This window comes from Dasypus novemcinctus, chromosome 27, assembly GCF_030445035.2.
Source record: "Dasypus novemcinctus isolate mDasNov1 chromosome 27, mDasNov1.1.hap2, whole genome shotgun sequence".
Taxonomy (NCBI): Eukaryota; Metazoa; Chordata; class Mammalia; order Cingulata; family Dasypodidae; genus Dasypus; species Dasypus novemcinctus.
In genome coordinates, this window is record NC_080699.1 from 9,043,920 (window position 1) to 9,068,244 (window position 24,325).

At 35.0% G+C, this 24,325-nt stretch overlaps 1 protein-coding gene and 1 non-coding gene across 2 annotated transcripts; both read right to left on the reverse strand.

Annotated features, from left to right (window-relative positions):
- Positions 1 to 1,370: 1,370 nt before the first annotated feature.
- Positions 1,371 to 23,049, reverse strand: DCUN1D5 (defective in cullin neddylation 1 domain containing 5). Its single transcript, XM_004469517.4, has 8 exons — positions 22,661 to 23,049; positions 20,541 to 20,632; positions 15,629 to 15,699; positions 15,124 to 15,215; positions 4,419 to 4,527; positions 4,229 to 4,333; positions 2,323 to 2,425; positions 1,371 to 1,716 (listed from the first exon to the last, which is right to left on the reverse strand). Exons 1-8 carry the CDS (start codon positions 22,744 to 22,746, stop codon positions 1,661 to 1,663), a joined length of 714 nt encoding a protein of 237 aa, XP_004469574.2. The 5' UTR covers positions 22,747 to 23,049; the 3' UTR covers positions 1,371 to 1,660.
- Positions 2,561 to 2,633, reverse strand: TRNAG-CCC (transfer RNA glycine (anticodon CCC)). The gene has a single exon. It is a non-coding gene; the product is annotated as a tRNA-Gly (tRNA).
- Positions 23,050 to 24,325: the final 1,276 nt, after the last annotated feature.

Below are 24,325 nucleotides of genomic sequence, written 5' to 3' on the forward strand. Positions count from 1 at the left end.
TTTAAATGATTCAAAGGTCTAAAAATATGCATGTTTCCTTGTATTTGATATTAAAACATCAGTCGTGATGTTAATAATACCACTGGTATGCACAGTTCTAATAAATTAATGATTCTACTACTTAAGCATTCAAGGAAAATCATCTCTAAGAAATTTAGGGGAAAAAATTGTTTTACACTATTAAATCAGTGTTTTACAAAGTTGTACAAAGTAATTTCATTAAGAAGACAATTAAAACACTGGCAATCATCTTCTCCCAGCTCATTAACCAGAACACAAACAAACAATAAAAATTTTACAATGCTATTCTTAAGTAAGCAATATAAAAAACCATTTATTAAACAAATTCACCATCAAAAATAACCCTCATCCTTACCCTAATTCCCAATAGAAATTTCCTTATTATGGAAAAATAATCTGTTTACTTCTCTCATACAATGAAACAAGGAATGTTATTAAAGTTGTGACTACAAGTTTGAGTGAACAAAATTTTCATATCACTAGGATACTGAATGGCTTGAAAAGGAAAGTACAAACAGCCCTGCTGCTAGTTCAAAAGCTATCTTTTAATAAATTAGAAAAGCTGCCCCTTCCAAGATTCGCTGTTGCCATCATTCTGAAAATTGTGAAAATAATACTGATTATACCAATGTAAATGGCACCTCTTGAACTGTGCACAGTCATACATACACAGAGTTCTTTCATGACTCCTTATTCTATTATCTTAAGACAAAAAAAAAAAGTGCTCAATCAACAGAACTCCCTATACCACAAAATGACAAACAGATCATTAATGTCACTAAAACAATAATGATGGTGATGATGCAAGTTCAATATTGGTCCTACTTCTCTCATAAGGCTATCTGATTTTAAGGTCATTAATATATCCACCTTGCTCTTTCAAATATAAACCAAATGTTTTAACTGATAGAAATACATAAAACTTAAAATTCACATTAAGAATATACATTTGCAATGCTGGTTTATGCTTATTGACAATACTATTTAATGGTTAGAAACAAAATAACTGGAGATAATCTTTCCAATTCTAACCTCTTCAGATAAGACTATAGGTGCCTAAGACCTTGGCAGCTTTTACAAAAACTCAGAGCTGAAAGTTGAAGAACTTCCAATATCCAGGAGTTTTTGATTGACTGCATCAGAAAATCATTATCCCAGGAGGCAAAGTCAATAATTATTCTTCCTAATGGTGCAGAGATGAATGAATTACACCACCAGCATACTACCCATGGTCAAATGTTAAGACTGCTTAAAATCTTAAAAATTCCACAAATTCATGGTGAAGCAGAACCTCAAAAATTCAAGAATTCAAATTTACAAAAATAAATACCACTCTGACACTCAAGGGACATCTTCACTTTAAGGCCTTTGTCACAAATCTGAATCTTTATTGTTCTGAAATAAATGTAATAAACAAAGTTCAAAACAAAAACTTCAATATTCAGTCTCAGAAGAGGTGTGGCTCAAGGCCTGTCACATGTAACAAGAAAACTTCCTTTAAAAAAAAGGAAAAAAAAGTACTATGAGAAGTCTTTGATATGAATGAAAATGCACCCTTTGGACTTTTTTCCCCCTCATCTCATTAGTTTGTATACATGTGGGAATCAAAAGGTTTGCATTTTCTTCACAATAGTTCTTGCTATGATGCTTGACGGACTTTCTGCCACTCAACAAATTCATCAAGAAGAACAGGCCCTAGAAATGAAAAAACAATATTTGTTAGAATTCAGTGAACTCACCTCTTCAACTATAAAACAAATTCCCCATGAGCTCTGTGATGACAGAAGCCTGAAACTGCCCTTCTTCAGCAGTTTTGCTTCCAGCTTTTCTCATCTACTTAGAGTGTTGTCTTAGCCTTTTCTTTTCTACCATGATGACAAAAGGGATTTTCCAGTGGTATTTGTAGGAACTTCCTCCTCAAGGTTCCATTAATTCTCCTCCAATAACTAAGCCAGCATCAATCTCTCCCTTTTGCTAACTGCCCATAGCACTTTCCCACTGAATTATTAAACAATTTGAAAAATGTTTAAGATGCTATTTCTATGTAATTGCCCCATTAAATGTGTAAGCTTGATGAGGGGTACTGGGTCATATTACAGACTTATTTAGTTCCAGTAACAGGACCTGGTACAAAGCTAAACACAAAGTAAGTGCCCAATGAATGCCTAAGAAACTAAGAACTATTCTAAAAACATATTTTCATAAGGTATAAGTCCAAACTTATGTATCTACAAAAGCCAGGGAGATAATCTAAATGAGCCAGTGTTCTTTATTTTCACAGGAAAACAATACTATACTTACAAGCACCATCTTCATCGTAGTTACTAAGATCGGCATGAACTGTCCTGCTGAATTCTAATACATTGTACCACTGATCTTTGTTCATAACACGGTACTTTGATTGCTATGGGAAATGAGATATTGATATTACAGAATAAACATTATTTATTAGGGTTTGATTTAATAAATCTAGTTACATTGTTTTTGGGTGTAATTTTGTCTTTCCTAAAACATTTATTCCTTTTTGTTTGTTTTTTTAAGGAGGTACCAGGGATTGAACCTGGGACCTCATACATGGGAAGCAGGCACTCAAACCACTGAGCTATACCTGCTCCCATTTATTCCTTTTTAAAATAATGTTTGTGGTATGCTTCTAAAACTATTCTCAGAAGCATTTACATATTAATGTCATCAATTAATTTTATCCTTTTTTCCTTTCATTTTTGAGTAATAAAAAGTATACCAAGGGTACTAATCTTAACAGTAAAACTCAACAAATTTTCTCATATATATACTTATATAACCAACACCAAAGATCAACACATACAACACTTCCTATACCCAGAAAGTTCCCTTGTGCTGCTTTCCAGGAAATCATTTTTTACACGAGATCTATTGTTTAACTACATTTGGAAGTTAGCATCTTTGAAAGCAGTGGAAAAAGTATATAGGCTTGGGTTCAAATTCCAGCTCTGTCACTTATTGCATAAGCCTGGGAAAGTGACTTAATTAAAAGAAGCCTTTCCCTCATTTGCTAAATGGGAATGAAACCTATCTCAAAATTGCGTTAAAAGATAATGTATGTAAAGCATATCTGAGAAATATTCAATTTGCTTCCCTTAACTCCCTGTAAAGGTAAATATTTCACATTCGGTGAAATTTCTTTTTCCCTAAAACCACTAACAGGAAGTGGGTAAACACCATCCGTCAAAGAACTACTATTTTACTGGTTTTAAAATTTATGTATGCACAAAGTCCATTCATACAAAATGTTTTCATATCATTGTTCCTTTCTCTTTTTTTTGGCAAATTAAGTTCTTTTAATAGATATATCGAGGTGTTTAAGTATTTATATATTTTGGATATAAACTTCTATTCTTTAAAGATTGCAGAGTATGGCTAAACATACCATTATTTCTTACAGCTTTCAACAAAGCTACTCTGGGGGACTTGTTAGGATAACAGCTTTATGAGAAATTATTTTCAAAGCTAAACACATCTGTATTCAAGAAATAGTGAAAACTATATAAAATAGATAAAACTAAAAAGGAACAAAAAAGCAGGTAGAAAAGCAGATAGGAAACAATGGAAAAGATGACAGCATCTTCTTAAAATAGCTGCCTATAGTAGGTACAATGATAAGCCTTCTTAAGGAACAGCTTCTTTATAAATTCAGCATTTTTAAAAAGTAATTAACACATTTATGTATTCTGTTTAGCTAGTTCTTACATTTGAGGGCATAAAATATTAAAGGTTTATTCTATTTCTTTAGATTGAGCCTAAGTAGCAAAGGAAAGCTTTATTATTATAATTGGTTCTCTTATGAGGATTTCAGCCTAAAACCCTGTGAACCAGGAAAACAAAACAAAACAAAACATTAAAATGCACAATATGCACTAGCATGAATTCTCTCTTGCTAAATTCTGAGAAACTATCTTTGCATGAAGAATGCCTATGATAAAATATAATATTTCTTTTATATTTTAAGAAATTTAAGATGGTACCAAAAATAGCTTTTGCACTGAATTTATCAATGACACATGAATTCATTTGTAAAAATAACAGTAGATATGTACACACTGAAAATACCTAGAAAGTATGGAACATTAACATTCTTTTTTCACTATTTGTTTTTCTTCAACTGAATGTATATTTTAATTAGATTGTGTTGAAGATAATATTTTCAGAATAAAAAAAGTATACATACCTCCAGGTACTGGTAAAATACTGAAAACAGTGGCCATGTCCTCCCAAGAAGAAGAGCTAACATAGATTTAGCAGTATCAATATCAAGGCTTCTCTGATCTTTATCCTAAAATACAAGTCAGAAAATTATCCTAAGTGTGACCTCAAGGTGAAAATATATTAAAATTACTAAACATTGAAATTACACCTACCCTTGCAAAATCAAAGGCATATCTGTAGATATTCTTAAATGATGAAATATCATTCAACTGTGAGCGCAAAAAGTCAAATTTGTTCTGTAACTTTTCTGTGCAGTCACACCTTAAATCAAAATCAAACAAATTATATAATCAAGAACATTAAATAAAAGCATCTATAGAAGGTTAGAAGGAATGCACAAAAAAAAGAGTGCATTTATGAAGTTAATTTAGGATTAAAATTCTCTGATTTACAGATTCACAATGACAAACTTGTTGCCTATGTCTACTAATACAATTAAAAAATTAAAAAAGAAAAAAAAAGAAAAAAGGGAAAAAGCCTGGCAAAGTTCACTCCAATGCCTTTTCTTTAAACACACACACGACAATGAAAAGTTTAGTATTTAACACAGATGAAATTAATACACTATTAGCAACCCAGCCCTAAATTCAGAGTCCTACATTTTTAGTTTACAAAATCAAGGTAGGTCTGTGGAAAACCTAACCTTCAATTAGGCACATTTGAAAAAGCACGCACATGACAATAAGGTAATACACATTACTTCTGAAGACGAGACATAAAATATAAGCAGCTAAATAGATGGAATACTCGAAAATCTTTACTGGTTCTCTGACTTTCACTTGGTTGATAAATTCCACTACTCAGCAAGAGACAAGGCCATGCCAGTAAAGACTGGGCAGGGAGCTGAAACTTCCACCTCACCAGGATATAACAAGACAACTGGACACCACTGTTGACTCTACACTGGGATGTTGTCAGAGGAGGCCTAGTAGAGAGCCAGGACTTTCTCCACTGTCCAGCAGTAATGAAGCCATCACCCCAGTGGTGTCAGTGGAAGCCAAGTGGGGAACAGTAACCAGGCACTCCTACCCCTCCCAGCCAGGAAGGTTATCAGTGAAGGTTTGGTGGGAAGCCTGAACTCTTACCCCCTACCCAGTAGTAATAAGGAATCCCCCTCTTGGATGTCAATGGATGCTAAGTGGGGAAACTCGATTGCTACCCTCACCTGGCAGTAATGGGGTGGTAGTCCCTATGTCCCCTGCTTAAGTGATGCCAGAGGAAATTAGTTTAAACAGAAGGCTTAGTAAGATCTGGAGTTTCATAACATAATACCCCAAATGTCCAGGTTCCAATAAAAAAAATCACTTAAAACAAGAATCAAGAAGATCTAGAACTGAAAGAAAAAAAGACATCTACAATACATATAAACACTGATAGGACAGAATGTTAGAATTATATGACAAAGATTTTCACAAAAATGCTTCAATGAATAATTATGAACACAAGTGAAACAAATTAAAAAACAGGAAGGCAGACTTAAGCCCTATCATACCGACAATTACATTAAGTATAAGTGGTCGAAATATACCAATTAAAAAAGAATGAGAGAGGATTAAAAAACATGGCCCAATTATGTGCTGTAAAGAAACTCACTTCAAATATAATATAGGTAGGCTGAAAATAAAAAGATGGAAAATGGTATTTCACATAACATCAAAACAAAGCAAGAGTAGCTATATTAATACGAGTTAATGTAGGTTTCAGAGCAAAGAAAATTACCAGAGAGGAACATTATATAATGGTAAAAAGGTCAAACCAAAAAGAAGACATAGCAGTCCCAAATATGTATGCACCAAACAACAGCACTGCAAAATATATGAAGCAAAAACTGGCAGAACTGAAAAAAGAAATAAGCAAATCCATATTTATAGCTGAAGATTTCAACACCCTTCTCTCAACAATTGAGAAAAATTACAATATAAGCATGTAGAATTCAACATCAGCAATCAGGAGCATTTAATCAACATTAATAAAATAACTCACTTCATAACAGAAAATATATTCTTTTCAATACACATGGAACATAAGCCAAGATAAACCATGTCCTAAGCCATAAAACATACTCAACAAATTTAAAAGAACTGAAATCAGAACGTGTTTTCCAACTATATTATTAACTAGATATCAATACAGAAAGATAAGAGCAAAATCTCCAAAAACTTGGAAAGTAAATAGCAAATTCATAAATAATCCAAAAGTCAGAAGAAATCTCAACTAAAAAATACACTAAACAGAGTGAAAGTGAAAACACAACATATCAAAATTTTTGAGACACAAAGCAGTACTGAGAGGGAAATTTATAGCACTAAATGCAAACATTAGAAAGGAGAAAAGGTCTCATATTGGTAATCTAAGCTCCTAATGTTAGAATCTAGAAAAAGAATTACAAAATAAACCTAAAGCAAGCAGAAGAAAAGAAATAAGAGCAAAAATCAATGAAATTGAAAGCAAGAGAGAAAATCAAATATAGTGCTGGTTCTTTGAAAAGCTCAATAAAATCGACAGGTCTCTAATAAGATGGACAAAGGAAAAAAGAAGACAAAAGTTACCAATATCAGAAAATGAAACAGGATAACACTACAAACCTGAAGGTATCAAAAAACATAATATGGGATGCCATAAAAAAGATAACACATGATCACACTATGTGACTACTTCAGATGAAATGGATCAATCCCTTGAAAAACAAAACTATCATAACCCAAAATAAAATAATTTGAATAGTTGTAAAACTATTAGGAAAATTGATTTGCAATTTTAAAATGCCCCAAAAAAGAAACGTCCAGGCCCAGATGGTTTCACTGGAGAAATTCACCATACATTTCAGATTAATTTTACACACTCTCTTCCAAAAAATAAAAGGGGACGAAATGCTTTGCAATTCATTTTATAAAGCTAGTATTAAATCTGCTACCAAAGCCAGACAAAGACAGTACAAAAAACTAAAACAAAAGCCAAGATCCGTCATGAGTCCTTAACAAAAGAATAGCAAATAAAACCCAGCAACATATAAAAAGAATTATACACTATGACCAAGTAGAATTTATACAAGGCTGAATCAGTATTTGAAAATCAATCAATAAAACTGTCATTTTAATAGGAAAACTGTCAAAATAATAGCATCACCAAAATTAATAGGCTATAAAAGAAAAAACATTTTAGATTATCATTTAAGGCAGGAAAAACATCTCAAAATTTATCACCCATTCATGATAAAAACTCCAAGATAAAGAGAAAAAGAGAACTCCTTCAGCTTGATAAGTAGTATCTACAAACAACTTACAGCTAACATTTTATATAGTGGTGAAAGATTGAATGCTTTCTTCCTATGTTTGGAGAAAGTTACTCAACAGTGCTGGAAGTTCTAGCCAGTATAATAAGGCAAGGAAAAAATTGGAAATATAAGGCATACAAAATAGAAAAGAAGAAATAAAAACTGCCCCTATTTACATATGACATGATTGTCGACATAGAAAATTCCAAGTAATAAACAAAAAATTAGAACCAAAAAATGCATTCAGCAAGGTCATAGAATACAAAATAAATATATACAATTTGACTGTTATTTCTATACCCTAGCAATGAACAAAGAGATGCTAAAATTAAAAACAAAATACTATTTGCAATGGTTCAACATAAAAATGAAATACATGTAATTATAACAAAATATGTACAGGACTTGTATGCTGAAAACTACACATGGCTAATGAAAGATTTCAAAAGACAAAGTATTCTGTCAATTAATTAGAACACTCAAAATAGCAAAGATGTCAATTCTCCTCAAATTTATATGCAGTTTAACCAAAATCCCAGGAAGATTTTTTGTAGATATAGACAAGATTACTTTAAAACTTATAAGAAAAGCATAGGAACAAGAATAGCTAAAATAATTTTGGAAAATAGTCCACCTAATTTCAAGACTGTGATATTGGCAGAGGATTGTCATATCATATAGGTCAATGGAACAGATCAGAAAACCTAGAAATAGGCCCACAGAAATATCACCAACTTATTTTTGACAAAGGTACAAAGGTAATCCAATGGAGTATGGATAACTGTTCTTTAAAAATTAGGGGGAAAAAAAAAAGTCCAGCAGAGAAAAGATAGCCTTTTCAACAAATGGTACCAGAGCCAAGTGGACACTCATAGACAAAGAAATGACCAATGTCTCAACTTATACAGAAATTAACTCAAAATGGACTTAAATGTGAAACATGAAAACATAAAACTTCTAGAAAAAAAAATAAGAGAATAATATTTAGGATCTCAGACTAGGCAAAGAATTCTTAGACTTGACACCAATTCACAATCCATAAAAGGAAAAACTGTTAAAACAGGACTTCATCAAAATTAAAGACATTTGCTCTGCAAAAGACCTTGTTAAGAGGATGAAAAGACAAGCTACAATAGTGGGATAAAATAGCTGCGAATCATATATTTGACAAAATACTCTTATTTTGAAGAGTAAAAGAACTCTCAAAATTCAACAGTAAAAAAACAATCAATTTGATTAGAAAATTAGGCCAAAGTCATGAAGAGACAGTCCACTGAAGAGGATATAAGGATAGCAAATAAATACATGAGAAGATGTTCAACATTAGCCATTAGGGAAATGCAAATTAAAACCAGTGACATATCACTACACATCTACCATAATGGCTCAAGATAATAATAGTGACAACACCAAATATAGGCAAGGCTGCAGATGAATATGATCACTCACACATTACTGGTGGGAATGCTAAATGGTACAGCTACTCTAGAAAACAGTTTAGCAGTTTCTTTAAAAACTTAACATAGGATTACCATATGACCCTGCAACTATATCCCTGAGAAATATACATGTGCTCAAATAAAAATCTGTACACAAGTATGTATAGCAACTCTAAATCATAATAGCCCCCAAATGGAAACAACTTGGATGTCCTTCAATGGTAAATGGTTAAACAAACTGTGTTAAATTTATTTGTGGTATACATGGAATAGTACACAGCAATAAAAAGGAACCAACATATTGATAAAGTAAAAACCTAGCTAAGTCTCCAGAGAACTATGCTGAGTGACACATTCTTGAAATGACAGGATTAAGAAATGAAGACCAGGTTGGTGGCTGCCAGGGATTGAGGGTGTGTGTGGAGGAGGAAAGTGGGTATGGCTGTAAAAGGGCAGCATGAGGGACCCATGTGGTAATGAAAATGTTCTCCTATCTTGACTATATAAATGTCTATATCCTCATTGTAATGCTGTACTAGTTTTGCCAGATGTTACCACTGGGGGAAACTGGGTAAGTGTACCTGGGATTTCTATTATTTGTTATAAATATATGTGAAGCTATACTTGTTTTCAAAATTCAAAGTTTAATTTTTGAAAAAAGAAAGAAAGGAGACTATTGCTGGATAACATCAAGTAGTAGGTGAGAGGGGACAGGATCCCCCACACAGAGCAGTTAGCTTTAGAAACACACGTTATCTATAGTCAACATGTAGAAAGGAAGAGAAGATGGGTATATCTGACGGTGGTAACATGGAAATTCTCTTCTGATTGCTTCCATTTTCTCAAAGAAATGTTAAGTGATGTCATTAAGAGTACACAGAAGGCTGAAGTTGAAGAAGCATAGAACAACTGTGAAATACTTCTGTAATAGGTCTCTAGGAAGAGTAAACAGACATCTATTTTTTTTAATCGAAAAGATCAGTCCTTTTACATTAACTGATTACTGATACATTATTTTCTGTATTTTGTTTTCTACTTTCTATTCATTTCATCTTGTTTACTGCCTCCATTTTTAACGTTTTAGCCTTTTTTCTAACTCACCTTTTCCCTCCACTAAAACTGAATATAGATCCAGATTCTATTTTATCCTTTCATTGGCTCCCTAAAAATTTTAATAAGCGTATCTACCTTGAAGTCTAAAGTCAGTAGCTTTACCCTCTACCCAAACTATACCTTTTAATGCTTTAGCCTTAACCATTCTCTTCCCAACTTACATTACCGATGATCAGGATTTTAGTTATTTTTCCCCTAATACTTCCAACTACCCATTATTGTTCCTTCTTCCTAAAAGACATCCTATAGAAGTTCCTTTGGTGAGGTAATAAACTTCGATTTTCTATTTGCCTCAAAATACCTTTAATTCCCTTCTCATTTTTGATAGATCCACTAGATAGAATTATAAATTGTAAATTATTTTCTTGCAGCACTATTAAAACACTAATCTATCATTTATTGGTTTTTAGTATTTGTGTGGAAAAGTCAGATGTCAACCTCACCAAATCTGATTATCTGAGACCACTGAACAGTTTCCTACTCAATTGAGGCCTCTGTTTAAGAAATGTTTTCTTCTAAAGAGGAAATGCTTCCACTACACACATTGGCATCCTGTTTACCTGGAACTATTCTAAAACGCACTTGGGCTCATGGGCCACACAAATATTGAATTCCAGCTCCAAATTTGCATGGTGAAGAGTTTATGATCAGGATTTTTCTTGGATAGAAGATCTTTACTTCATTTGTATGTAGAAACAAGCCCAGGCAATCAAATCTCCATCTATGGGGGAAGGTTTGGCATCAATAACTTTATATGAGAGTTTCTGGTCTTATCTCCACTTTACTCAGGCCTCATAATTTGTCTCCTCTCCCCAATGTGCATGACAAGGTAACAGCCAAACCTTAGGTGACAAGAGAGAAGTAGATGATTTCATGGGTAAATGCCAGTTTCATAGATTCCAATGGAATCACCAGCTCTCATCATTTCTGGCCTCTGATTATGTTTTTTAATTTATAGTCAGCTCAAGTAATTTTACCTGACAATAAAGTGTTTTATTATGTAAAGTGGTTTCTTTGCACATTTAATATGCCACATTGCCAGAAATGGAAATCAAAATTTAAATAAGTTAACCATTTAATTTGGCAGTGCCCCAGTTCCTTAACTATTTATTAGTAATTTACTATATTTTCTGTAAGTGGCTTCTATTAGTGCAAAAATTGTTCATTAAGTGAAAAATAAATTTAATGAAAGTCGAAAAAGCAGTTAACTTCTACCAGAGGGGCAGGAAATAAACTCTCAGATTCCATGCCACAGTAATGGCCCAAAATGTATTCACATGTTAATAATGTCAATACCTCAAAACTTGAATATTTCTCCTGAACTAAAAAGACAGGCATAATTAACCAGTATACCATGAAAAGCCAGGGAATATTTTTTGAGTAACAATCAAAACCATGCAGATTTTAGCGGATACAGGCATAAGGGTACCACTCTCCAAGGGCATTGTAGTTAGAATGCGAGGAAACAGGTTTAAACTGCAACCCTGAGGCTTGGAAGTTAATTTCCCAGGTACTACTAAACATCTGTTTATAAAGGGAGGCTTCTGAACTTTTTCTTCTTTAAAGGCCTTTTTTTTTTTTAAAGATTTATTTATTTCTCCCCCCTCCCTTCCATTGTCTGCTCTTTGTGTCCATACACAGTGTGCTCTTCTGTGTCTGCCGATCCCGGCACCTTCTGGAGTAGGAGAGAGCTGATCATTCTCTTGTGCCACCCCAGCTCCCTGGGCCACTGTGTCTCTTATTCTCTCTCCTTCTGTTGCGTCATCTTGCTGCAGCAGCTTTCCGCATGGGGCAGCACTCCTGCGTGGGGCAGCACTCCATGTGGGCCAGCTCACCACATAGGTCAGCTTACCTTCACCAGGAGGCCCTGGGTATGGAACCCTGGCCCCCGATATGGTAGACAGGAGCCCAACTGCTTGAGCCACACCCATTTACCATTAAAGGCCTTTAAACAAGAAGTTCTTATTTATGTTACAAGAGATTAAGTGAGGTTCTTCCTGATGATTAAGTCCCTGTAAGTGTTCTGTGACACACTGATATGGAACAGGAAGAATTTTATTCACATAGTGCTGTATTTAGGAATTTCTTTAAATCAAGTTAATCATCCAGGGCAATACAGTTCACCTCTAAGGGTATTTGGTCATAGAGTGAGGGGGTATTTTGGACTTATCATGATTACTTTGAGGGGAACTGGAAGGGAAGAATGCTAATGGAAATTACTAGCTGGGCCCAAAATGCTATATGGATGATAGTCACTTATCACACACACCATTTGGATTCCCACTATCCCCAACCCACAAAAAAAATCCTATAAATGCTCCCAAGTCCTCTCTCTCCTACAGAGTCAAACCAGACAATCCCTTCTAATCTTCTAAATATGATGAAATGCCAGGACACAAAATGGAGACCAGAAGATATATCATTTGTAACCCACTGCCAGGCAGTTAGTTGCCACCATTCTTGTCAGATACTATCCTCTTCCCTCTTTTTCATCTTTACAATCTAGTACATTCCTTTTTGAAGGCCTATGTTCAGTTTTCTCCACCAGCACAGTGTTTCACCCCCTGCTCCCACACCAAGCTTCCAGCTAGCAGATATGAGAAAAGCCCTCCATTATAGCCAGACAGGCCAGAATAAAACTCCCAAGGGCCCTTGGGACCTTGTATCCATAGATGGGGAAAGAAGATCCATAAACCTCTGGACAGCATAAGCAAAATTTTGTGTTAAGTGGCACATGTGTACCTTTCTAGGGATAAGGTTCATAAATTTTAAAAGAGTCTCAAAAGAGTCTATGACCTTAAAATATTGAGTGTCTCCAACACTGAAAACCATCCCCCAAATTTTGATGATTTCCATACTTAAAAATCTGATGTTTTCCCAATATCTACTAGTTTAAACTCTTTTAACATGTTAACCAAGGCTCTCCACAAGGAAGCCATTAATCTATCTATCTTTCTAAATCCATCCTGGTAATTTATGCATTTTATGATTCCACCAAATCAGACTACTGACAGTTCTTTCAAACACATGTTTCTCTCTCTCAAGGATCTGCTCACAAGTCTCTCTTTCCTAAAATAACCTTTTCCATACCCTCAACCCTTAAAATCCTAATCATTCTTCAAAGGTCCAGTATAAACGCCACATTCAGAAAGACTTTCCTGTCTCACTAAACTGAAATTAACTTTATTAGCATCTGTGCTTCCACAGTATTTTGTACTTGTATTCTAGCACATCAGAGTCTACATGGATTTTTAGATAAAGTATTATAATTCTTTCCTTATTCTAATAGAATGTAACTAAAGGGCAGGAGCTGTTTCTTGTGCCTCATTGTGATCACCATTAAGTATTACAGTACTTTACAATAAGGTGTTTAATACATGTCTACAAAATTAAATCTGATGGGACTAGTATTAAAAATGATGAAAAACTGCATAGAACAAAATACTTGGGAAGGATAAGGCAATTTCATCACTTGAAACTGACAAAAATGGTCAATCTAGCCCAATTATATACAAATCTATACCCATAATTCTTTTACACACACACAAAAATAAAGTTAATTGTTATGTAAAGTCTGTATGAATACCCAGGCTTAAAAAAAAAAAGAATGTAAAAGCACACTATAAACTACAAAGATATTTGTAATTACAGATTATAATTAATCAGAATTATTAGAGTCCACTATCCTTGACTATAGTATGTTTTAACCACTAGACTATTATTATTCTTTGTAGAGTTGCATTAAAGTTTTCCAAGTGTTAAAATAAATTTGAAACAACTGATAATTATTTTAAGATGACTTAAGGCCATTAGATAATTTTGCCCATGTAAACTGAAATCCTAAAAATATGAAAAATCTACAGTTCTGTATGTTAGACTGGTCACCAGGAAACTCAAATTCTAGGACCTAGCTCTACCACTAAGGAACAGCAAATGATTGCTATTTTCTTTACCACTCTGTGTCAACTCCTCATCTAAAAATAATGGAAGTGGGAGGGTTGATTTTATGTTCTGAAATTCTAGAAATAATTATTTGGTTCATATGAGCAAAAGCTTTAACCAAGAAAATATTTATGGAATATCTATATGTTAGTGTTGGCTAAGAAATAGTTATAAAGCATTGGACAATGAAAATTCCAACATAAAAATTTAAGTTCATATGGATGAACAAATACTTAAAAAAACTCAGGTATTTTGAAATTTAAGGACAGGCAAACAAGGAATTAAAAAAAAAAAGTGTGTTGTGTAAAGCATGATAACAACAGGAAACCACATGGCTAATTCCCAGTTTTTTCATCAAAAATATTATAAATCAATGTTCCCTTCAAATATTTTAGAACACTGAGAACTACTAACATACTACAAGAACATTAGGAACATGACATACTATCAAATTAATACATAAACACTAACCGAATCCGTAACTAAAGACACTTTACTGTGGAAAGCCAAAGTGAAATTATGTTTTAAAGAAGCAATTCTATAACTTATGAAAGGATTCAAAGGCAGCATCTCAAACTGAAAGCATACAGCTGCAAAATGGCTAAAGATTGCATGAGACCTGAAAAATATTTCAACTTTTGTCCATTATGAGATTCATTTGGCAAAAAGAAATCAAAATAGTGGCATGTAATTCTAGCTCCAAATTTCTTTTTATAGTCAAGCATGAAACTGAAGAAGGGAGAGAGGAGGCTCTAGAGCTTAGGACTGCCCAAAGAACTCCTTAGATAGTGGAACACTGTATTCAGAGAAAGTAAGCCCTTATTGCTCAAATAACCTGTGAATAATAACCTTTTGCATCATGGACCTCTAATTCACCCAACCATAGAGTCAATGAATTTTAGTAGGACTGTACTGAGGTTCTTTAAGACCACAATATAATTTTGTTACTCCCCCAAACCAATTGTTATGCATCAAACTGGCTTTCTTATTTTAAGGTGACACCTTACTCCTGAAAATTATGAAGTACAATATATCATTTAAGATCTTCAAATAGGCCATCAAATTTGTTTTTTTAAAAAAATTTCTTACTGTAATGAAGTCATCCCCTTTAACCATTCTTCCTTGGTAAAAAATCCCATGCTTTCAGCCTCCAATTTCCACGCTAAAACTAACATAATAATCTGGAAAGAACAGAACATAAAGGATAGGGGAAAAGTCAGCAAGAGGTAATCATGTCTATATTTATCATGGAGAGCATTTTTATACAAATATTTCCATCCTTCAACTATTAAAGAGTACAACCCTTGGAATTATTAACTCTAAAAAAACTGAGATGGACCAATTTTTTAAAAGTAAAAAGTTCTAACAATTTCTGAAGGTAGAATCCCTCTCACTCTATTACAAATGACATTTCTTTCAAGAAAGAGAACACTTGCCCAATTTTAACTGTTAAAAATATCGTAAATGCAAATCTATAATATTAAACATGGAGAAAAAATTCTTTATACGAGTGAATGAAGTGTCTCAACTTTTAGAAATTTACAAATATCCCATACCCCACTTGTATTCCATTCTATTTTTAAATAAAACATACATTTTCAGGTTCAACACCAATGTCTTCACAAAACTTTTCCATTCCTTCTGGCCCTACAACTTCATCAGGACCTTCAACGACAAAAATAATTTATATGTTTTGTTGTTATAAAGAATTTAGTATCGACATAAAACATAAGCCATTGTGCTAAAAGAATCTATGAATACACCGTAACATTTTGCAGGAAACTGAATTTAAATTTTGACAAAACTTTTGTAAATATCTGCTACAGGATTTAAATTTAAATTCTAAATATTTTGAAATATTCTTTGAACAGAATCCCACATTATAATATGAAGTTAAATAAACAGTTAAGAAATACTCCATTATTAGCAATCACAATAAACTGAACCTATCCATTAAAAAAGCACATTTATTGGGAGCATATATTGAATAAAAGTTCTAGCAATGCAGGAATATAAAGAAGCATTTAAGAAAGTTATAGCTCCTTATTCTACAGAATGTGCCAATACCAACCAATAGTTCAAAACGGTAACCAGAAATAGAATATTTATTTACTTATTAAAGTAGGTCATTCATTATCTGTTTGAAATATTCTCAAATATAATTTAATTCTTGAAAAGATAAACATATGGTAAAAACAATGACAAGGAAATTACTTCATTCCATTTCTAGAAAGAGATAGTTTCCTTATCTCAGTTTTAAAATAGACAGCAAGGTAATAGTTATTTCACCTTAATGCAGAAACAAACGTTTAATCCCTCAATTGGATTATGTCTATCCTTTGTCTGAAAATTAATGAAACATATTAAACATGTTATTTATCTTACTCTCCTACTATAACTAAATTTAAGTTAATCCTTAAATTCTCATATTTTTCAGGTTATCAAATTCCCAAAATATAATAATTACAACATTGCTAGGTATCTTTTGTAACTGGATAAGACTAAAACAAATTTATAACAACATAAAATATGACAGAACTATGTTCACCACTCTGGCCTTTTGAAAAACATAGTCTTGATATACTGTTAAAGTGCCATAAGAAGACTGTTTCCTCTTTTCAGGACTAAAAATGCTCCAAATTTATAAATCATAGACTAGACTATGGCTGCTCAGGTGACATTTTACAGCACCACCAATAGGTCACAAGCACAACGCGAAGTCAAAAAATCCTATGGGTTTTCTGAAAAGATGAACGGCAGCCTGTATGTGGCCACTGTATTTCTGCTGCCTGAGAAGACATCCAGGAAACCAAGATGAAGTTCATACATGGACTGAGACCAAAACCCCTTATTTTTTTTGTGTAAAATGGTACTAGGTTTAGTAAGTACTAATGAAATTCTGATGTGTTAAAAGATGAAGGGGGTGGGACTTAGAGACTTTCACTTCCTAATATATACTTTGGAGAAAAAATATATTTTTTATAAATTTACTTTTATAAATAAAAAAACATACAAAATTGATAACAACAAAGCTGTTAAAAACATAACTGAGTATGCATCCTTTTCTATTTTTGAATATATGGCTTGTATGAAAATAAAAATCAGGTAAAAAAATTAAAGAAAATTATAAATATTTTTTAATATATTTTAACATTTAAAATTTTTCTACTACAAGAAAGCAGATTTGCCCTCAAAGCTGCCATTGGTATCAAAAGAGAAAGCCGAAATTATGTCAAGAAATACCAGTAACTATCATAAAATATAGTTTACTCCCTCAGAAATTGAGAAAAATCAATTGGTAATTAAAATTAGATTAGAATCAAGTTAAAATGAGGTGACATACCTACACACACACACAAATACCTTATACAGATCTAAGTTCTATAAATGTTGACTTTCCTGAAGCTAAGCCTAGAACAAGGTCTATACCAATTCCAGTATTTTTTCCCTAACTGCATAATGTTACTTAGATTTTCTGAATCATACCCTTCCAATAAAACGGTTCCCTAGGTAAAACTTCTGGAGCTGAACTTAAATCTTTTAGGCAACTAGGTTTCTACTAACAACTTCCTAAGCCATACATTTAAAAAGCTATGGAAATGATTTAGTTTACTCAACTATATCAGCTGGGTACTTTTCAGGATTTTGAAATTTTAACATTTTAAAATTCTTTATAACATCTTAAAAGAGCCCTTTTATTTTCTTTGATTTTGTTTACTCATAGGCCTGGTATATTACTAGACACTTGCAAAGTGAAATATTACTCATGAATGAGATGTCTCATGAAAGGCTAGTATCATCAGGCTTACCACGTATGATGTATATAACATTATACTAAAAATTTTAATGATACAACTTTTTAAAACAAAACACCATCAATTTCCTGGATTTTTAAATAACCATAAAGAAAATTTCCTGGCTATATCTGCAGGGCCTAAAACCATGCCAGCCATAGCAGATGCTTGGTGGGAGAGGGAGGGAGATGTACTCAATTAATGACACAACACCTTCAACATAAGCTCTGTAAAAGTAGTTAATTGTTGAACAGTCGTGAAAACACAGAACCAGTCAATCTGATACTATAAAGCTATTATTTTTAAAATAATAATAATTTTTACTGCGTCCTGACTATATACTTTACATGTACTATTTCAGTAGGCACAATTATTGACTCCATTCTAATAATGGACATTTCCATTTTAAGATGGAACAGGTACCGCTTATTTGGCAAGCTGGTTCCTCCCTGTCAATCAGGACTCAGTTCAACATCACATCCAGAGAGGCCTTACCTAACCACTTTATTTGAAAGGTCATCTATTCCCCAAACTTTCATTACTTTCTAGACCTGTACGCTACCATATTTAATACCTTTATAGCCCTCCTCAATCTGTAATTATCTTGCCAACTTACCTGTTTGCTTACTGTCTTCCTCAGGAGAAGGCAAGTCCCCTAAGGGCCGGGATCTTGTCTGACCCGTTTACTACTACATGCCAGTACAGTAGAGGTACTATACTAAGCGTTCAATAAATATTTATTGAACAAATCACTGAATTGTTCAAGTGTCCTCACTGACATCTTGTTTTTAAAAGTGAAAATTATTTGCCATGAGCATAGCCTTAAATAAAAAATAGACATTACAGACATTACAAGACAGTAGGAGTTAAAAGCATGGGCTCAGTGATCAGAATGACCTGGGTTTGAATACTGGTTTTTGTCACTTTATGACCTTGGGGAAATTATTTAATCTACGGCTTAGTTTTCTCACCTGTAAATTAGGGCTAACATCATCTACCTAACAGAACGGTCATAAGAAAAAGTGATACGATTAGCACAATTTCTTGAATAATAGTACTAAATATTATGTTGACTATTGCAAAAATGCTAATATAGCTTACAAATGTTTAATTAGAATTTTATGCTACTTGGGAAAGTCCCTAGGAGAAATAAAAGAAATAAGCATGAGAGAAAAAAATTTACTAATTATTGTTATGGTATTAGTAATCTTTTTATGTGAACTAAGATGAGTAACTTTTTGATTCTATATCATGCAAACTAGTAAAACTGGCATTTTGAAAAATGGGTCGACATTTTAAATGGAGGTCAGTAAGAAAGTGCCTTTCTTTCATTTAAATTGGGTTAGTGGTTGTCTTGGGATACCAGTAATAGCACTTTTTTCTGGTCTAGAAAGAATCTCTGTTCTGTTACTAAACAATTTTAAATTATCCTTTGGAGATCACTCAGCTGATCCCAAAAATGATGTTACTGTCCCCCAAATAGTCTCATTTTCCATTAAAATCCCATTGACCTAAACCTATCCCAAGTTCAGAGTATATTTCAGACCTCAACTTAGGTTAGCACTAAATATAAGGCAATGGCTATATATACACTATTTTATTTTAAACAAAAACTCAGAATGATAGTGGAAAAAAGACAAAGACTTATGAGAAAGGAAACAGAAAAAAGGATAAAAGAAAGCTTTAAAATCAGTAACTCTAAAAGACCAAAACCATTTTAAAGGGAACAAAAATATTTTTTCTTATGAAACAGCCAGTAAAAAAATGGGAAATGAGTGTTCTTTTTCTTATATTTACATAATTCTTCAGTCTTATCCTTCGCTTTGACTTTCACAATTCAAAATTGTAGCACTACTCTGGGTACAGAGCTTTTCTTTCACAATCTATAAAATTTAGTTTAGATTAAGTTAGCTTCTCCAGGAAGCCTTCCCTGCCTGCTAATTCCAAGGCTGGGTGTTATATATTCCTCTTATGAATTCTCATAGTGTATCTTCCTACTAATATAGTATTTATCTCACTGTATTAATATCAGTCTCTATTATTAATACACTTAGCACAGTGCCTGACACACAAGTGCTCAATAAACATTTATTGACTGAATCACTGAATGACAGAAGATAAGCTAACCATGATTGCACTAATATTTTCTTTTTAAAAATTAAAATTAGTTGCCATGCATATCGTCTTATTTATTATTTTGTACCTAGCAGAACTGAACTGAACCAATCATGAAAGGGTGAATTACCACTGTGCAATGATTTATCCAAGTTTTACATGTTTTACTACGTTTCCCAAAAAGTTTCAGAAAATGTGAGTTTCTGGTTCAGAAAAATTTCAAAAGAATATTGAATTGAAAAAATATTAACTAATAAAGTAAAAAATGTTTTAGTTCTATTTTGTGTTTTCCAGAATACTACTTTAGTCAATGGATACAAACTAATAAGTGAAACTGTCCATGTTTACAAATTTTTTAAAATACAAAAGTGAGTTATTCCTCTACCACTAAATATATAAAGAATATGTATTTAAAGAAATATCCATTTAAAAAGGCACCAAATTCTTGTCTAACCACAATTCTCAGTCTTGACCCTGATCCCAAGATACAGCACTATAGAGAGCAGGCCTGCAATAAATAATTTGTTAGGTGAAAAAAACAGAAAAAACTTTTTAAAAGGCATATGTTTGATTTCTTCTTAATATTAATTTCATTACCTGCATACTCATAAAACCAAGCCAGGCACTTCTTGCTTGAAAAGTGTTCCTCTCCACCTATTAGTCTAGCAGGGGGTTGGGATCTGCAATAGCTTAAAAAACACACAAAATGCCTAAGATTTTTATCAAATCTCAACTCTTCATGCAAAGCTAAGTTCAATATGAACTATTTCAATTCAAATTAAAAGTATTTTTTACAGTTCACATAAGAAAAAAACTGGAGTTAAGTATTTGCAATTTCAAACAGTACTCCATAAATAAGAATTTGTGTTAACAAAACTCAAATGCTACTTTGCTCATTATCAAATTTCAAAAATATCAGCCAAAATTATTTCCCGGATTTCCAAGGACTACACAGAAGTTTAGCCTAACAGTCTCAATGCAGGACTGGTAGTTGGGAAAATATAATCTTTATTGAAATTCTGCTACTGATTTGCATGGAAATTACTTTTGTGCATAACAGACATACTCAAAACATTTCGAAAGCAAAATCTTACAAAATATATTTTGATACTTAAGGAATCAATATTTCAAAATAAAATTATATTTAAAATTATACCATAATTGAAAATTTTAATTGAGAGCAGCAAAGTATCACCTGATTGCTAATAATACCGACTTATCAGCTATTTTAATGTGCTAATTTCTTTTACATTTTAAATATATTCATTTCTTCAAATAAATGATTTCCAGCTATCTCAAAGAATTACTGACTTATGTCATCATTGGTTGCATCTCCTTACTAGGCAAAATCTCAGCATTTTTTAACATTTAAAAATGCAATTATCTAAATAACTTTGATACCTTATATATTTAACATGGTCACATGTTAGGAGTAATAAAAAACTAATTTGCACAGCTAAATGATTATGCGGAATACCATTGATTACACACTTTGGTTGAAATGTATGCTTTACTAACATGTATCAATAAAACTGATTTGTGTAAAAAACTAATTTGCATATGTTTTATGAATATGAGCTAGTAAAGTAACCATGTCAAATTCCAGCGTTACCAAGAGGTTGAAGAAAAAAGCATCATCTTATAGATTAATAGCCTAAGAAATAAACAGGTTCCTCTGCAAAACACAGTTAATGAAGGGGAAAAAGTTACCAATCACAAAAAGAAAGATGCAGTCTAACTAATCATCTACTTCACATTTTAAGCAATAGAGTCCCCTTTAAAGAGAGCTCTATCATTATTTCTTCCTTCAAACACCGACTACTGTCTTCCTTTTAACGGTAGCATCTGAGGTTGTCACATTAAGTGCCAACCACTGATAACAGTCAAAAACATTCAAGGGGATAAAAGCAGCGCTTCTCACACCTAAACTGCAGGGATCTTTTGCAGCATACGTGTTGCTGTGATGCTTCAATGACATGCTACAACAGGATTAAAGGGCTGTAACCGCAGTTCTGCTCTGTCTTTTTTTTCCAAGCGGACACAAAGTACAATAGCTTCCAAATTATTAGTAGTATTTCTATTGAGAGTAAACACCGTCCTGAATGCTAGACGACAAAGAGCATGCAGGGCTTTCTAACGCTGCACTTAGAGACGTGATACGGTGGAGGCACTCTTATTTCGGGAGAACGCGGCTCCCGCAATTTAAAAGGCCGCCAGACACATCCGGGGTAGGCCACTCCAAATACTCATCTGGAGGCCAATTATAACATAGGGAGTTTTCTTTTCTACCCTTCCCAAAGCAGTTGTCAAGTCAAGATCGCTCAAGCTCCGCTCCCTCCTGCATACACTCTGGAAAGAAATTCTAGGTGTGACCTTTCTGGGGATCGGTACCCGTTTCTAGGACTGGAAGGCGAGGGAGGGATGGAAGGAGTAGGGGCTTGGGGAAAGAATGCGGTTCGTGGACACCCGCATCCCAGCTCCCCCCTCCAGGGCCCGCAGACTCTACTTGGAGGCGATCCTCCCAGCCCTGTCGGAGGGCCAGTGCACACGGCGAGCACGAGGTCGGGAAGTGAGACTCGCGGTGCGCTGCAACCACCACCCCGGGGGGTCGCAGGGGCTCCCCGCTGTAGCCCCGGAAACCGGGCCCGCCTCCTTCTCCCCCCGCTCCCCAGCAAAGGAGGAAGGAGGGCAGCTTCAGCGGTGGGGGGAGGCGGTACCTGGAGATTTTACACTTTTTGAGGCCTCCGTCTTCCGCTACGGCCGCTGCCACCCCGGGGGATTTTCTCTTCTTCTTCACCGGCATCTTCCGCCCTCCCCGGCAGGGCGGACAGGGGAGCCGGGGAAGGGGGTCGTCGTAAACCGGGGGCCCCTCAGCGCTGGCACCCGGTTCCCAGGGACAGCAGCAGGCGGCGGGGCAGAGACGCCAGCCCGCACCGGCCCGGGCCGGCCGCTGCCCGCTCCTGGGGCTCGTCCTCGGCCCTCCCGGCCCGGGGCGGCGGGGACTCTCCGCCGGGAAACTCGGCGGCGCGATCTCGCCGAGAGGAGATAACGCGGACAGAGCGATACCTCCACCAGTCACAGGTTCCGAGGGCAAGAGGCTTCCCGTGACCCGGACGCAGATCGCCGGGGCCGGAAGTGACGCCACGCAGCGCCGGTGGGGGCAGGGCCCGGGCTGGCGCGGGGGAGGTCGGTCTCCGGACGCAGCAGGTGCGGGGTCCGGTGGTGCTGGCCGAGTGCGTGGCGCTTCCCAGCTCTTCGAACTTTTATCGTGAGGCTTCCGCCGCCCTAACGCGGGAGTCATCTCCAAGAGAGGAGCCCACTGGCGCCCTGCGGTTGGCGTTACGAGCAGCGTGGTGTAAAGTAGGCCGAGTTTGCCCTCGGAGCGCCCTCGCACTGGGTAACCGACGGTAACTGCCCCCGGCCCCTCTGCGCATCGTCCCCCGCGTCCTGCCTGCTTTTTTTTTTACCGGCCACCCGCTCCACCCTTAACGTCCTCGACGTCGGCTTTTCACTTTCTCCTCGATTAAAACTTTTTTTAATATAAAAATATATTTAATTTACATGTAAATTTGTCTTTATGCTATAAACTTACATATAAATTTATGCAGTAAAATTTAAAAGCAGGCGATAAGAAATATCTGTGTAGTGATAGTTTCTTCTTGCCCCTTAATTTACCGTCTTGCACACCTCCTTATCCCATTTGGACACCAGTATTTAAATGTTGTGTTTATTGGGGCAGTGTTACTTTTTTGAACGCTCATTCACAGTCACAGACTAAAGCCCTCTCCCAGATTTTTACTTGGAGAATTAGCACTAGTCACAAGGAGCTCATGCTGACTGAGCACAACAGAGATACCTCTTAGACAGTGGCTACAGGAGCATAACTTCCAGTTACAAAGGACATCTACAGCATTGCAGAAAATGTCTGGTAATTTCAGTAGGGAAGTGACAGTTATGCAAACACCCCAACCAAATGTTCCAGGAGGGTGTCTAAGGAAACACCTATGCTAAATTCAAGCAGTTTCTGTGTGATTTCATGTGGACATAAACTCTTTGCTGGCTGTCCTTTTTGCTTGTGCAAAGCTGTCTGTGAGGACTCTGAATCCTCTACAGATATAAGAATGAGAGAGAAGCAGGAACCGACATCTGAGATGTTAACTATTTGACTAGCATGAAGATAAAGCAAATCGCCCAGCATTCTGATTATATTTTCCATATAGGTCATATGTGACATTTTGGATTTGGATGAGGAATGGCTGAGCACCTTAAGGGTTTGCTGAGAGGGAAAGCAATCCCATCCTGAACATCCCAAAGAAATCTAATCATTATTGGGCCTTTCTGGGGAAATTTTAGGTGCAGGAGCAAACTGGAATGAGGTCTAG